Source organism: Centruroides sculpturatus, unplaced genomic scaffold (genome assembly GCF_000671375.1).
Source record: "Centruroides sculpturatus isolate CEXI.00-Female unplaced genomic scaffold, Cexi_2.0 scaffold856, whole genome shotgun sequence".
Taxonomy (NCBI): domain Eukaryota; kingdom Metazoa; phylum Arthropoda; class Arachnida; order Scorpiones; family Buthidae; genus Centruroides; species Centruroides sculpturatus.
The window spans coordinates 48,092-65,956 of record NW_019385401.1 but is presented as its reverse complement, the minus strand read 5'-3'; the positions used below and the strand labels follow the sequence as shown (position 1 = coordinate 65,956).

The window sequence follows — 17,865 nt, the reverse complement described above, 5'->3', positions numbered from 1 at the left end:
TTATTGTACCTGTTGTTCTCTCCTGTACAGGTGTGATACCACACACGCTACACAAAAGCCTGGGAACATTACAATTGAGTAGAAATACATACATCACACTACAGAAGACCACTATATTGAACACATGCCATATTGTTAGGAAATTCCTTAATACTGACACTGACACTGACACACACATTTAATTTTAGTTTTGTTTTGGTTGCTATGCCTTGACTCTGGTCCGGCATAGTACTCAGCCACCGGTGTGTACCGAGTATAACCCACTAAACCCAACACATAATAATAATAATAATAACCTCATCTGAAAATATGCTTGGTTTGAATTTAATAGCCAGGCTGTAGAAAACATTCTACAACCTGGCTATTAAATTTTTATTTTTGATAAAGTCTTTTAGAGAAATTTACGTATTCTTTTTTACTCCACCAAATCAGAATCGGTAATAATGTACTAACAAATTGTTAATAATACCTATGTATTATGTCCGTACCCTTCGAAAGTGATATGCAATAGTTTCTCTTAGATGTCGAGCAGTTCAGCAGATAGTCCACTCAGTCAAATGTAGGTTAGTAGGAAATAGTAAAGTATATTGTCTTGCATCTTTCCTCGCATTTCGTCCGCATTCTCTGTATAGCAGCATAATCTCGCAACACATTCGTGATTTTTACCGTGATTTATTTTTTATTTGTACCATAATTTTTTTCTTGCACGATACACTTCAAAGGACTATTTGATGATCGACTATCGTTTTCACAACACCACTTCTGAGTTTTATCTATAGGAACATAGTGTCGTGTCACAGCCATTTTTCACATTTCAGAGGCATATTGTTCGTATACATATGGTGGTATTCTGCTTACGGTTTATACATTTCTTACTAATTCAATGGTGCTCTATAACTTTCTGTTATTTATTTTTTCTGCAATTCTTATAGTTTCCAAGATAGGAACACTCACTTGCAAATCTTACAGCTAGGGCTGCTGCCATTAGTCTCATTTGATAGCTCATGATCACTTCACCATACCAATATCTTTCATTGCTCTATCTTCGTTCAAAACTTATTAGGTGGCTTAGGAGGATTTTATTCTGAGTTCCGTATACTATCAAAATGTAACATAATATAATCTTAATAAATTATTAAAAATTACAGAAAAACCTTAAAAGTTCTAATGGTTTTGATATTTTTCTATATAAAACATTCAAGAATTTAAAATACAATGTAAAGTTTGTTTATATTTTAGATACAATACATTTACTAGAATAATATAATTATTTAGGCCTATATAAATTAAATTTTTCTACTGTATTGAGTACACTACTTATTATAAATGTCAATATATTGATTATCACAATTTATATTAATTAGTATATTGTTTTGGAATTTAATTGTATTACTTAATAATTCATTTTTCCTGTTTCTTTTTTTAAGCTGAAATTTATTTTTACTGTTCTATAAATCTCTAATTTACGATATTAATTATTTAAATAATTATTTTTACATTTCTGTTGCATATTTAACAATCTTATTTGATTTTTCTATTAGATTATGAGACACTGCTTTATTATTGATAGTGCATATTGCTAAATTTACTGATATGTGTGTAACGAATAATTAGCTGTCAGCTGACTATTCGTTAAAAGATATCAATAAATGCAGTCAGCTGTAAATGAAATATATGTGGCTAATGTTTAAATCAACTTTTTATATAATAAAGAATTAATTATATATATTTAATTTACAATGCTATAATTTGAACAGAACTTTAGTTTTTCTGATAAAATTTTTTAGTTTCTGGAGTGTTAAAGAAGTTTCGACAGAAAAATATTATATAGTTCTGTTTCAGTTGATTATTTAATGATATAAATTACAGTTAGATTAGTCTTTTCAGCTCTCTTTAACCAAAACATGCTTAATCAATGATATTAATTTTAATTTACATTGACTTATTACCGATATGTTAAATCCAATCAATGATATGAATAGGCTTACATATAATTTTTTACAAACTTCAAGTATTTATACAACGCCTAATCTAAAAAACATTAGAGAAAAGCGGCACTTTATTAGATCTATATGCTTACAGCGAATGAATTTGTAAAAAAAAAGTAAAAAATAAATTTATATGCTTTCAAATAATGTAATTTATACTGTATATCTCACTATATTTAAATATTTATGAATAAAAATTTTACCTGAATATAATTTGTATTTTCAGGGCTCTTTGATCTTCACGATCAAGAAAAAATACTTAACTTTCGATCCGATTTTAGTAGAACACGTCCCGGTTTTTTCATTCGAGTAACTCAAAAAAATTGTGAACCGAAGTCTCGAGCCATTAGTCATACATCTAATATTTGCGATCGAATATTTACTAGTCAAGAATTCGAAATTAAGTCTTTAACCTATCCTAAAGGGGATGATCGAGCCATGGATTGTAGATACACTATAAGGAGAACCAGCAATAGAATTTGCCAACTACAGCTAAACTTCTTAGATTTCGAAGTAGAATCTGGAGATGATTGTCGTCACGCTTATTTTGAAGTTGATGGCAGGAGAATGTGTGGAAAATTCTCCGGTGGAGCTATAAGTAAGAATTCGAATTTTTTACTTTTTTTTATTCTTATATTTATTTATAATAAAAATGTTTTTAAATTACAAATACCATATAATTTCAAATCTGTTATTTGTTTATTGTATTTAAATTAACAATTTAATATTGAGAAAACAAGATATCAATTTCATTTACTTTCATAATATCTGAAATTCATTTTAAATTCGTATTTTCTATGATATATGTTAAGTTAATTTATAGATTTACAAAAAAATTTCACAAAATTCAATTAAACAGAAGTTATTTTCTTATTGTTTTGTTGAGAATATGCAATGATTAATCTAAACTTGAAAAATTCTTTATTGTGTTAATTATAATGGTGTGTTTTCAACTAATGGTTCTCAAAAATGCTGTTCAGCCATTAGGATTACATCTGCATAGTTGTGTAGAAGCACGAACGTAATTGAAAATTGGACTCACCAGTGACCAAGCGTTTCTGTTCCCTAAACACTAGAAGTTTGGTCGTGGGTTCGCGCCTCGTCAGGACAGACTGGCCACATCGAGTTTTCCAGACTTTCTCCACTTCTATAACGCTTCAATAGGAGCCAGTGACCCTTAAAAAAACTCCCGGAAGGCATCCCCCTAGACAGATTGCCTAAGTTCAGTGATCTCATTTACGCGTAAATGTTCGTTTACTGATATCGTAATAACAAAATTTTTCATGTTTGTTACATTTTTATTAATATTACAGTCTTTTTCTTTGTCTTCTCCAAGGGGTCGGCTTTTCTGAATGCTCATTTCCATTTCTTTTCTTCGTTTTTTTCCACCATTTCCAGTTTCAAGTTCGAAAGAATAAACAGAGTTAGCGTTCGATAGTCAGTTAACTGTAAAAAATATTTGCAGAATCAAAATAAAAGTTAATATTACACAATGTGTTTTATGAACGTATCCAATTTAAATTTATTTATAGAAAATGCAAATTAAGAACAATAAATAATACAACAACACAGAACAAAAGTTACAGATGTAAAAAAATGGCGGTAAAAGATAGCATTATTCAATGTTTTTTAAACCCAATACTTAGTTATAATAAATAATAGGTTCTGCCTTCTAAATTTATTTACTTATTGTTATTACCACCTAACTAGAAAAAAAATAACTAAAAATAATTTATTTAAAAAATAATATATATATATATATAATTTAAGCCATTTTTGTAACGATTTTAAAGAAAATGTAATTTTTGCCACAAGGGTCTTATCAGTTCCATAAACCAGTGAAAATTCTTCGATACAGAACAGATGGAAGCGCTACTCAGCGTGGTTTCCATATTTTAGCTCGACAAATGGAATGCCTATTGGCAGCAAGAGGTCCAAGACCCTGCGATCGCACCTTTCTCGGTCCTCAATTTGTGTTGACGAGTGAAAATTATCCAGATAATTACGACGATGATTTAGATTGTCGTTATACAGTTCGTCGTTATAGTGACAGCGTATGTCGAATGGAATTGACCATTACTAGTTTTGAACTCCAAGAAAGCGAAGATTGCCAAAATGATTATTTAGAAGTTGAAGGAGAGAAGATATGTGGAAACATTCCCGATAATACTGTTAGTAAGTATTTTTTAATGATTTTAACTTATGGCACTTTAAAAATAATATAAATTTTATATATTTAATGTAATAAAATTATTTTATTTTTGTTAAGGAACATACGACTTCCGAGAAGAAGAAAAAACAATTGCATTTCACTCGGATTCCTCTGTCACTGGCAAAGGATTTGAAATTTTAATTAAACAAAAAGAATGTGAACCATTGACTACAGAAACTACCACTTTGGCTCGAGTTCAATGCGACGAGGAATTCACCGAAACCGAATTCGATTTAAATAGTCCGAATTATCCCGAAGAATATGCAACTAATTTAAATTGTTTGTATACTATAAAAAGATCTAACACGTCTATATGCCGATTAGAAATGATGATTTTGTCATTTGATGTGGAATCGAGTAGTGGATGCGAATACGATTATCTGGAAATTGACGGTGAACGATTGTGCGGAACATTAGAAAATGTAACAAGTAAGATATCTTTTTACTATAAATGTTATTCAATTTTTTACTGATTTTATATATAGTAAACCATCGTTTTTATAGCCTAATTTTTTTTGCTAGAAAACTGTTTCTAAGATAGTCGTTGTAAGTTAAATACTGATTTCTCGTAGGCTTAGTGTCAAAAGTTGAAATTTTGTTTCTGGAAATGAACTATATACTTCTAATACAGTAGAACCTCGAAAACTCGGCTCTCGATAACCCGGCACTCCGGATAACTCGGCCACACTCTGGCAGAGCAAAAAAATCTTTAGTTAATTAATTTTCATTATAGACAGCTTTATAAAAGTATAAAAGCTCTCATAAAGTATTATTCTGAGGTCTGTCTTATCAGGTAAATTACTGTACACAGTGTATTCATTAATTTTCATTTTCATGTAGTAAAGGCTCTATGCCTCCATAAAGGACATACTTTTCCTTTGTTTAAGGGAATTTGAACAATTTATTCTCTGTTGTATTCTCAAGTAAACAATACATACAAGTACAGTACAGTATTTTCTGAGGAAACACTCGTACTTATTTTTTTAACCCCATTCCCGATATCCCGGCATTTTCACAAACTCTGCCACCCTTCGGTCCCCATTAGGCCGAGTTTTCGAGGTTCTACTGTACCATAATAAAATAGCCAACAAAACAAAATCTTCATATAAATACATTATTTAATCATAATAGAAAATTTACTGTATTCTACTGTATGGTATTAATTAAGTAGTATATTATGCTGTTTGATTAACAAGATTCTACATTTAATTCAGTTTTCCTATGAACTAACCTAACAACTTCAATTGTATATTCAAAGTTAACTGTTGTAAAAGTTAATGCGACAACAAGGATTACGCCATAAAAATTGTACAGTACACGGTATAAGGAACATGCCGAGACATGACTTTAAGAGACACAAACGAAAGAATTACACACTTCTCTCAATACAAAACATGAGTTCAGTCTAAGCACTTCACTTTCTTAATATAAGAGAAAAGGCTGCCGTACACTCGGTATGATGTTTCCTCTAACGGAAAAGTAAGAAAAAGCAAGATGGCACAATTTATACGGTTTCTCCTAATGATTCTGTAAATAAAACTTTTAATATTGAATATATTATTAATATTATTAGAATTATTGTAAAAAAATTATTATTAATATATTTATTAAAATTTACACGTACGTTTTAGGAACTTATAGCTTTCGAGATTTCCAGAAAACACTTCGATTTAAGACCGATTCTGCTACAACCAGATCTGGATTTAAAATCCGACTGAAGCAAATCGATTGCGAAGCTCAAGCCAGTAGTACTCCTCGTCAATGCGATCGAGTGAACACAGGGCTACAATTCGAAATTAGGAGCGAAAATTACCCACAAGATTATGATCATAATTTAGATTGTATGTATACCGTACATCGCGTCAGCAACGAAATCTGCCAATTGGAGTTAATGTTCTTAAAGTTTGATATCGAGAGTAGCGATGATTGTAAAACCGATTATTTGGAAGTTGATAATCAAAAATTATGCGGTGTTCTTCCCGAAAATATGAGAAGTAATTCCAAAACCAATTTTATATTTTAAAATGCTTATACATTCATTGGTTAATTTAATATAATTTAATTTTAAAGGAGTTATAGAATTTACTACCGACGTCAAAACGTTCCATTTTCATTCGGATAGTACCACTTCTCGCCCCGGTTTTGATATAAGAGTAACACAAGTAGAATGTCCAGAAGTTACTTCTACGACAGAAGGTAAAGTAGTTGATTGCTCTTTGAAAAAATATCCTTCTATGATTGTCAAATAATATATATATATTTTTTTTTTTTAATTATTGCTCTAGTTCCAGCATCAGTTTGTGAACATAGATTTTCAGATTCGAGTGGAACCTTTGAAAGTTTGGGTTATCCAAGTGATTACTTAAATAACGTGAGATGTACCTATACATTTTTAGCTCAAGAAAATAATTGCCGATTAGAATTGACGTTTCCTCAGTTTCGCCTAGAACCTTCCAATACAATTTGCGAACATGATTTTCTAGAAATGAATGGCGTTAGATACTGCGGTCGGCAATTAGAAGGACAAACTAGTGAGAGAATTTAAATTCATAACTTGTTTTATTAAATTTCATAAATTGAAATACGTGTTATACGTTCACTTATACAGGAACTGTATCCTTCCATGGAAATCCTCCTCAAGTTAAGATCCAGTTTCAAAGCAATGATCGAGTAACGGAATTGGGATTTCAAGCAAATTTTCAACAGTTACCTTGCGTGCAGTCACAAGGTAAAAATGATGAGAATTGTTTGTTATTATCATTTTGACATTTCAATTTAAATATAATACTTAAAATTTCTATTTTCATAGCTTTAAAAACGACAACGCCAAAGCCATCAAAATCTCCTTATCCCACGATTAATTGTGATCGATTATACGCTTCCTTAGATTTTGAAATTAGAAGTCCAGGCTATCCTAACACTTACACAAATAATCTCAATTGTCGTTATACCGTTCATCGCCTAAGCAACAGAATCTGTGAACTGAGATTAAATTTCATTATGTTTGACGTCGAATCGAGCACGGGGTGTGAATACGATTATTTCGAAGTAGAAGGTGAAAAATTATGTGGAACGATGCCAGGAAATAGCATTCGTAAGTATCGATATTTCTTGACATATTTAAACAAGATGATCACTAATTTAAATTAGCAATGGAATATTAATGAGGTGACACTTCCATTAAATATCGCTTTGTTAGATAAAGGAATTCGGGACACAAATTCTAACTTATTTTCATCTCTTATTTCTATTATATTATCATTTTATTTGCTACTAGCTTACCCGTCGCGCATTGCTGTGATCTCAGAAGAAACGAAATTTAAGCAAACTCGTTATGATAAAATTCAATTTACATTTTATCATTTTTATTGAAACTTATTATTATAATAATATTATTATTCATTTTCATCGGGAAAACATTCCAAAGTGTCGTTTCAATTCTATTTATTTATTGGAGTGCTTGTGGATACACGATATTTTTTGTTTTTCCGTCTGGTGCGTACACGAATAAATCAGAAGGTTTTCCGACGCGTGAGCTGGCCACATACAGTTGTCCATGCGAGAAGCACGGATTCTCCAAATTTAGCCCACACACTTGCAGCGATTGTCAGAAGTGCGATATTCCCCATTTTTATATATATTTTTAAATCCTTTATAATTTTAATTATTTAATTGCTCCTTCCTCTCTTCCTTGGCATGTTGTGAAATTTCTGATAGTTGGATAATAAACCGTTTTATTGTAATTTGTCTTTTTAAATTATTTTGAGTCGATATTAAAATTTGGAAAAGGGGATGCCTAGATCGGTAAAATAGGCGAATTTCCTCCTACAACTTCGGTTGTTGTTCAGGATACAGTTAAGGTTTTAACAAAGTTCGAGCGAATACATAATTAGCAAAAAATAGTTGAAATAAAGTGATTAAACAAAAATTATTACAAATATCGTAAATAACGGTTCACAAATGCACATATAAAGATATTTTTTGAAGGGGGGAAATGGTCTTCACAATTTGAAATCGATCGAACACACAGTATAAACGCGCGCCATCTATTGTAGGATAAATGTACTATGCCAGAACCTTCGTGGGAGTGTATGGGAACAGTAGCGTAGCGTAGTGGGGGCGGCAGGGGCGGCCCGCCCCGGTCGGCACTTTTTAGGGGGCGGCAAAATTTGACAATAAATAATAATAATATCTTGTAAGAATTTGAACCATTTTATTTCATATTTTCGTGTATACCTACGATTCGGACCGATTCAAATGAACACGGAATAGTGGGAACAGTGTCACCATCCGACTCGCCGTCCGGGGATATCTTGCGCGACCTGTCGACCTTTTTTTTTTCTTTTGCTTGTACGATTCATTCGTACTCATATACACCTCCAATATCCAATAGGACTAAGTCATCTAGATTACTTGCGTTACTCCTACCCAAGTCTCCCTAGTCGCTAATTGTAACTGATTTAGAACCAGCATGCACTGCAAATTATTCTTCATAGCAAAACGATATACGCATGCGTCAGGAACTTCTGTTCGAACAAACTTCACCTGCGGTCAGGGTCGGCGATTTTAAAAAGGTGGCAACACCAGCACGGAATTTTTCATTACTTATTCTATGACGAAACTGAATTTTAGTCTTTTAAATTGAGATACCTAAATAAGGGGGCGGCGAAATTTTCCTCCGCCCCGGGCGACTGACACCCACGCTACGNAAAACGCATCCCCGTTATCCCCCTATGCCTCCTCATCCTCATCATCCTCCTCCTCATCTGCCTCCTCCTCCTGGTGTACCCACTAATTGCGATCAAATATTCACTCAAAACGATTTCGAATTTAGGAGCGTCAATTTTCCAGATTTTTATCCAAATGGCATTCATTGCCGATACACCATAAGAAGAACGAATGACGGAATTTGCAGATTAGAATTAAAATTTGTAAAATTTGAAGTGGAATCTAGTCCAAATTGCCTTTATGATTATCTTAGTATTGATGGTATCAGAATATGTGGAAATATCGAAGATATTAAAGAATAGTGTTACTAGGAAACAATCGTAAACATCTCTATAAATATTAAAAACAGAAATCTTTAAATAAATACTTAATTTATGAGCACTAATTTGAATAAAATGATAATTCTTCTTATAACCATTTTCTTATACTATATCGTGAAGTGCATTATTTTATAATAAAGTGGCATTGTTTTACTTTTATCGTTGTCATTTTTATATAGATATTTTACATTTCGTTTTTTTAGTGAAACAATTAACAAATTGATTCAAAATTACCGATAAAATTTTATTATATATAAAAGTATTTTTCTGTCTGTAACATCAAAAGAATTGATAAGATACAGAGAGCAATAATTGAGTAAAATGGATTCTAACCAGTCAAAATACAATCTTTTAAATTAATCATTTTCTCAATTGTTTATTTTCATGTATGCTGGCTGTATAATTTGATTACTCTCCTTAATTAGACTACTTATTCAAAGTTTTAAAACATTAATGTGGAAACCTCTTAAATTGTAACGTCGGAAAATAGCGATGATAATAACGGTAATAAATTTGTTACAAGTGATATTGATCATTCTAAGTACGATAAATAGTGGTAATTAGATCTAATGACAACAAATTTCGGACTTAAGAGTTAGTGCAAATCATCTATGTGACACTCATGACTAAAACATATTATTGCAATGTCTATCGATAAAAGTAATCTTTTGAAGAGAAAATAATTATTGTACCAAATCATAAAATATATAATACTCTTTCATATATATGTTACAGCCAAAGCGGAAAGTGTCAAATCGTCCGCCAAATCGGAAAATGGCCAATGTCGCTGTAAATTGACTGGCCAATGTCCGATCTTTTCTAGATTTTGGAATTTGGCCGTCTAGATTGCGAAATGGCATGGAGCGATTAGCCAAAGTTGGGAAGAAAAAAGTCATGGTCATTTGTAAGTTATCTACGACCACTTCTCAGCCCCACTTTTGTTTTGCAGCCAAACATGGCCTCGTAGGACGATTGCTGAATGCATTGGTGAAAAGAACGGTTTTTCATGAATTAAATAAATCGGAGATCCTTATCCCAGTGTGTTGATTTATTTGTCTGCATCCATTATATTCTGAACATCCTGGTTAGCATGTTCAATGGAATCTTGGCTTTGGTTATGCCTCAGTTTTCCTTGTACTAGTTTCAGTTCAGGCAATATATTCTTTAGTTCATTTATAACTTCGTTCGCAAATTTTCTCTCATTATCTTATTGAAGCCCACTTGGAGCATCTATAGTGGTGAAGAAATCAAGTAGCTGGAAAGCAACTTCTGTTCTTTTGCTTTTCAGAGGTCGCAATAATATAAACTATAAAATATAATAATTAAATGATCCTGATAATTGAGTATAAACTTGTACTTGCTGTCAGGATTACTTTGCATGTAAGATCTACCTGGCATCTTGAGTTAAATTCTTTAGATATCAAAGGTTTAGAAATTAGATCTTTCTTAGGATTTGACAATTTGGTCTGACATGACTTGCGTAAGCGGAGGTACAATGTAATCACTTCTTTGGTGACATTTTTGTACTTAGCTTTTAGTTCCTTTTCCATCCGTGTGCGACTTCCATATCCAATTTTCAAGTGAGTATCGTGCAATATGTCGAAAAATTCTTCTGTATGCACATAGTACATCGCCATTGCGTCCATTTTGTCCTGTTATTGGCACAAAAAGTGTTTCTTTGTCGTTAACTTCAATAACATCATAGTTTCTTAGTCAATGATAGTCAACTCTCTTTTTTGTGCTTTGCATTTGCCTGTTTAACATCCTCTATAAAAGCGCCGTATTTGTCTCTGATGAAGATCGCGCTATTATTTGCTTTTACTGTACTTGCAGTAACGTATTCAAAAGTATCCGAGAATCTGATTTTTTATCAAATGTTGGTTCCGCATTTACATGTAGTCCAACTTCACCCATTATATTTGTTTCATCAGAAGTAGCCATGAGAAAACCTATGGAATAACAATTATGAATATTTGAAATTGTAATATTGTTACATGGAATACAGCCCCAGTAAATTGTGTTCTGTTGCTAATTTAATACGTTCCTTTATAGAAAATCGTGTTGTAGTAAACAATCCTTTATTTACCTCAGCATAATTACTATATGCTTTTTCCAGCAATGTGTGTCATCAACACATATTATACGTGCCCTACGACTTAACCTTTGAACTAAAGTATTCATATAGAATACTATAGAAATACGATGAATATAGTACTCACAATGAAACTGTTATGTCAGAATAATAAGAACAAGTCACAGAGGCATGACCTTCTCCAAAAAGCAGCAGACATATGGAATATTAGGGTCCAACGTGGCACCTTCCTTGCTAGCACGAGCACAGCACGATCGCATCGGAAGCGAAAGATGTGCCTCCTTCCAGACAGTTTTGCATCCGCACATCGAATTTTGGCCAGGAATTTCCCGCCACTTCGCGAAATTGCCAGCCAAAGTAGCATATACACTGGTCATTTCAAGTATATCGGACATTGGCTACTCCTCTCGGCCAAAGTGCGAAAATATAGGCCTACAGCCAATTCAGAAACAGCCCATACTTCGGGCTTTGGCCGTAACAATTTTTTTTATTATTTACATATTACATATACTGTATATTATAATTATAAACGTTTATAGTGTTTCATTAAATTTCATTAAAAAATCTTTATTTTCTACTCATCGTAGCCCAAAACTTTTCTATTTTTAACGAAGAGTTTCCGTTTTATAATGTAAAATATTATTGCTAATTAAAATTTTGATCAGATCACTGTCTTACCTCAAATACAGCTTATATAATTTTTAAATTATTTTCTTATATTTAATAGGTGAAATGGAATTTCGCGATTATCAAATTGAACTTAAATTTCACTCCGATCCAGCAAATACTAGACCAGGATTCTTGATTCAAGCAACACAATTAGACTGTATGAGAGAGTCGCCTTTTCGTCCATATGACAGGAAACCACACCCTCAGTATCCTCCGCCTTCTTTTCCATCCAAACATCCACCGTCTTCGTTTCATCTTCCTTCAAAACCTTATCCGGACAGAATGCCTCCCTATCTACCGAAGACGCATCCTCGCTATCCTCCAATGCTTCCACCAAAAACGCATCCCCGTTATCCCCCTATGCCTCCTCATCCTCATCATCCTCCTCCTCATCTGCCTCCTCCTCCTGGTGTACCCACTAATTGCGATCAAATATTCACTCAAAACGATTTCGAATTTAGGAGCGTCAATTTTCCAGATTTTTATCCAAATGGCATTCATTGCCGATACACCATAAGAAGAACGAATGACGGAATTTGCAGATTAGAATTAAAATTTGTAAAATTTGAAGTGGAATCTAGTCCAAATTGCCTTTATGATTATCTTAGTATTGATGGTATCAGAATATGTGGAAATATCGAAGATAATGACGTAGGTAAGAATGCTACTTAATTATATTTATCTTAATTTTTATTTTAAGAGATACTGTATATAAACTATAATACGTAATGATATTTAATTATTTATTTAAACAAAACTTTTGTATTTATTGAGATTATCTTCAGAAGAAAAAACACTTTGTTCAAAATATTTTATAGTTAGTAACCGGTTAGTGCTTGTCTTTGAATAATTTCATTCTTCCAAATGAATTGGTTATTTAAATCCTGAATATTAGAAAATCATTTATAGATGACAGAATATTTTTGAATGAAATTCTTATTTAGCGAAATAAATATTTTCATTACAATTTTATATACAAAATACGGGAGAAAACAATCAAATACAGAAGACTCTAGTTAATTTGAAGTGAAAAGAACATAGAAAAACTTTCGAGTTACGGAAACTATCATTTTTTATGAGATTGTAAATATTACATTATAAATAATATAGACATTATAAATAATATTTTATTATGTTTTAGATAAGTATTTGTACAGAATGACAAAATTCTGTTACCCAAGTTTGTTGCGGACGATTCGTTGCTTGTTACTCAACAATGTTTTCGGTGCGGTCGACTGCCTCGAAAGCATCTTGCTTTATAAATGATATTTCAAGAAAGCCCCTTAAAACCTTGAGAGCTTTTCTGGCATTCTTACATATAATGAAAACAAGATATTTGTCCTTAACAGGCTTTATTTCTTCCTCATTTTTATCGCATATTCGCTTGGTTCTTTACTTCGGCAATGATGTCCTCGGATAAGCATCCGCAAACAGCTAGGTCATTGTCGACGTTGATAAAAACCTTCAAATTACAGTTTTTACTCACTCACTGCTATAAAATGAGATCGACCCAGTCTTCTTCGGTATAGTCCGTGGATTATGATAAAAATTCCGAAACCGTCATTAAAATTTTGACGGAAACCTGCTTTCGTAAAGCAAGTTGTGTTTGCAGTCGTGCTTTGTGAAACATTATTCAAAGCTTTGGTAATCACTCATATTGAACGTAGTAGGGTCACGCCAAACTCACGTGATCCATCATCAATAACGTGCAACATCTTTCGCACAATAAACTTTCTATATTGTAATTTTAAGTTCTGAGTGATTCGGTAGACTAAAGCTTGCAATATAGAAATTATGTTTGGTGTAAAAAATGAACTTTTATAGCTTTCAGGTGGGAATCATCGAATGTGCACTAAAATTATCCATCAAAATGAGTAGTATTTCTGTTTATGGCAATCTTGCGAGTGTATAGCTTTCAGTCAGTTAGAAAAAGCTAAAACGTCATTGTACTTTCTTATTTGATTCAGTTGTTATTCTGTACAATTTCTACACATTGATTCGTACGTTTACAACTCTAACATATTATATGTTAGAATGTTTATATCTAATTATTTCCTTAATTTATTTTCTGATATAAAACCAAATGAAAAAGGTTGTAAATACATTACTTATAATTATACTTAAGCTACATACATATTAACATGATATAAAATTTAAAATTTAACTTTGCTTAAATGTTTGAAAATATGTTAGACGTAAATAGGACAGAAGAGATTTCAAAAATATTGTTAATATTAACATAATCATGAAGTGTTAAATATTATATGTATAGTTACACAAGCACTATTTTTGAAGGAAAGCTACCTTTGTTGTAATATCTATTGACCTTGTAATATTTTTCTTTTATTTTGACATAACATGAATTTACATTATGTGAACCACCACGATATTTCCGTGTTTATGTGAATAATAATTTATTTTAAAAATAATGAAGTATATACTCTCATACAATATTTTCTTAAACTTTTTACTTTGAATCAGTTGAATAAAATCTATAAAAATTATCTATAAAAAATTATAATTAATTTTATTCATAGTAATTATATTTAAACTGAATTTATGTTTTTAAGATCATTGCAATATTAACACAATTCATTAATCTCGCTTAATTGATTTTAATTAATAATAGTAAACGTAATATAAAATTATATTTAATTTATTCAAATGATTGAGTTTTCAATAAATTACTTTAAATTCTTCTTTATTATTCATTTATAAATTTTAATCTTCGATATATTAAGTTCGGATCGTTCATTAGAAGATAACGAATAATAATTACGTATTATTCTTATATATTTTGTTGAAATTATTTCTTTTTATTTTTCCAGCTACGTATAAATTTAATACCCCAGAAAAACTGATTTATTTCCAGTCTGATTCGGTATCTCCATCTCGGGGCTTTCTCATCAAAGGACATCAGAAACCATGCACTGGAAAATCCCCTCATATTCCTAGTACGCAACTATAACAAATATTTTAAGGTTTTTCGAGATTTAATGAAAGAATTGATTATAAATTAAATTCTAAATGTATAAACGAAATGTATTTTTAAATATCTAAATGAAATAAATAATTAAAATAAAATGTTATGTGATTGTTTTTAGCTGTACCTCCAAGTGCCACGCAGTGTGATGCCACATTTAATCAAGAATCGTTCACTATTAAGAGTCCTAATTATCCGGATAATTATCCGACGGATATTTCTTGTAAATATACTGTAAAAAGATTTAATGATGCTGTTTGTGCGCTAGAAGTAACGTTTCTCGGTTTCGATTTGGAGGAAGAAGCTTCGTGTAGATACGATTATTTGGATTTTGATGGAAAACCTATTTGTGGCCACATAACATCAAATACAATTCGTAATTGAATTTTTTTCAAAATAACATTTTCATTTACAATTATAAAAATATTAAAATTATCATTAATTTTTAACTTACAGGTCGTTATAACTTCGGTCTTCGGTCTGTTGATAAAGAAATTATATTTCGATCGGACAGAGCAGCAACTAGGTCCGGTTTTCACATTCAAGTTCGACAACAAACGGATTGTGCTCCTAAATGGAAACCAGGTAAAATAAATGTTAAAAAAAAAAATTCCCTTTTATTTTTAAATGGAATAAGTATTTTCATATTAATTGCTACTTTTTAATAATTCGATTAAAATTATATTAATTTAAACTGAAGTTCAAAAACTGAAATTCTATCAATGTTAAAATTACTTGAAGCAACCTGTAAAGAAATAAAAACAATTTAAAACGAACTAGCACAAGATCTCTCTTTAAAAAATAACAATAAGTACAGTAAATAAAAAAGTTATGAATTACTAGTCTAAGTCCTTTGTCTATTATTTTAAAAAGAAAAAAAAATCATAAACCGTTAAATCATTTCAGTTACTCCTCCTCCTCCTCTTTGCGATTACTGTTTGAAAGAAGAACGAGGTCACATCACCAGTCTGAATTATCCACGCGATTATGCCGATAATCTTCGTTGTTCTTATAAAATTGAAAGAGTAAACAGATATTGTGGTTTAGAAATGTACTTTCACGAATTCGAAATAGAAAGTTCTGTTGGATGTAGAAAGGACTATATTTTAATTAATGGAAATAGATATTGTGGTTCCGAACTCAAACAACAAGTCAGTAAGTAATATTTTTTGAGATTAAATTTGCTCTTATAGAAGTAAATAGCTGGGATCATTTGTCAATAATTTAGTTTTAATATTCATTTTTTATTTATTCCAGTTAAAATTAATCTTTCGAGATTAAAATAACATTATATTTAAAGTAAAGTAAATATAATAAACTTATGATTCCGTATTTTATTGTAATTTTCAAAATATGAATTTATTGATATATTTATTGCATATCGATTATTTTTGATAATTTTTAACTTATATTAAAAAGTATTGTTATTCTGATTTCATATGGGCTATACTATATATTTAACGTTTATATGGGGCTGATGAGGGGGGGCAATATTTACTCGTATGTGCAATAAGAATTATATATAACTATACTAATTCAATACAGTTTAAATATTAAGTACTATATTAAAAACAACCGAAATAGTTTTGAAACTGATTTTGATGAAGATCAAGTTTATTTATGACAATCGAATTCTCAGATTAATCAAATAATCCAGATATATTAATTACTTATATTAAATTTTAATTAAAAATAATCACCAAAGGGTTCATGTTTCGATAGACATTCGATATTCGATAGACAAATAAATATAAGTAATAAAATTTATGATAACTTATAAAATTTAGCTTCTAATCAAAGTTTTTAATATTTTCAGAGGAACTATCCTTTCCAAATAAATTTCCATTCGAGATAAAATTAACTTTTAATACAGACAAAAGTATAACTAGATCTGGTTTCCACGTAGAATATCGCCAAATACCCTGTCAACAAATGCCTTGGTTAAAACCTTTTGAAAGTTTAACTCCTCGACAAGGAAGAATGGCATTACACAACAGGACAATAATTAAGATTGAAAAACAAAATGAAGCTTTAATGTATTTTAACAGCACAATAGAAAACTCTACCACTACCATTTCATCTATCACGGAGAACACTGAAAATGTTAATAAACAGTAACAAGATCGTAAGAGTATGAAATGACAATCTTCAAAATAAGAAAATATGGTTTGATATAAATATAATCGGGAATATTTACATGGTTCAGAGGATGATCAAAAAAATTTTTTTATAAAATGAGTTTAATATTATGTGTTTTACATCAAATATGCAAGCCTGTAAATATATTTAATGTTTGTTGGAAATGTTTATAAATATTGTCTTAAATTCGGGTTAAATTTGAAGCCAACAATACGACATTTTATAGGTTCGGTTATCTAAATTTCATGTAAATGAAATTCAAATTTAAGGACAATAAAACAGTTCAATCAATAAAAACTATTAATTTAAAAATTTCAGCAGTTCGGGTCAACCGTGAAAGATTTTATTTATGTTATCAGAAAAATAAATTTTAATATTATCCAACAATTAGTAAGAATATTCGCAGTTCAGTTTGTACAAAAATAATTTAAAATGTTAAACAATTTATTATATATATATATTTAATATGAAATTTAAAACCTTTATTACAAATGAAAGGTAAACAGAAANTCATTTAACAGTTTCAAATATTAAATTTATAAAAAAAAAATATAATTAATAAATAATAATTTAAATTTTAAAATATTTAAAAATCAATTTCAAAAACCAACACACAAAATTAAAGTATAATGTTTCAAATTGTGCATTAAATTAGAAACATAAAGCTAATCGTAAACATTTAATAAAGATAGAGAAAAAAACGCTGTTTTATATACTCGAAAGCTTTCCCCCGA

At 30.6% G+C, this 17,865-nt stretch overlaps 1 protein-coding gene across 1 annotated transcript in view; it reads left to right on the top strand.

The window, feature by feature from the left end:
• The window catches only part of LOC111638551 (cubilin-like), a 30,836-nt gene extending 13,622 nt beyond the window's left edge, over positions 1-17,214 (top strand). The window contains exons 10-23 of the mRNA XM_023384279.1: positions 2,215-2,586; positions 3,804-4,163; positions 4,258-4,629; positions 5,832-6,194; positions 6,271-6,396; positions 6,486-6,731; positions 6,809-6,928; positions 7,010-7,294; positions 12,068-12,664; positions 14,838-14,963; positions 15,114-15,368; positions 15,449-15,577; positions 15,899-16,147; positions 16,809-17,214. Coding sequence (XP_023240047.1) covers positions 2,215-2,586; positions 3,804-4,163; positions 4,258-4,629; positions 5,832-6,194; positions 6,271-6,396; positions 6,486-6,731; positions 6,809-6,928; positions 7,010-7,294; positions 12,068-12,664; positions 14,838-14,963; positions 15,114-15,368; positions 15,449-15,577; positions 15,899-16,147; positions 16,809-17,110 — 3,902 coding nt within the window. The 3' untranslated portion in view covers positions 17,111-17,214. The remainder of the gene's footprint in view (positions 1-2,214; positions 2,587-3,803; positions 4,164-4,257; positions 4,630-5,831; positions 6,195-6,270; positions 6,397-6,485; positions 6,732-6,808; positions 6,929-7,009; positions 7,295-12,067; positions 12,665-14,837; positions 14,964-15,113; positions 15,369-15,448; positions 15,578-15,898; positions 16,148-16,808) is intronic.
• Positions 17,215-17,865: the final 651 nt, after the last annotated feature.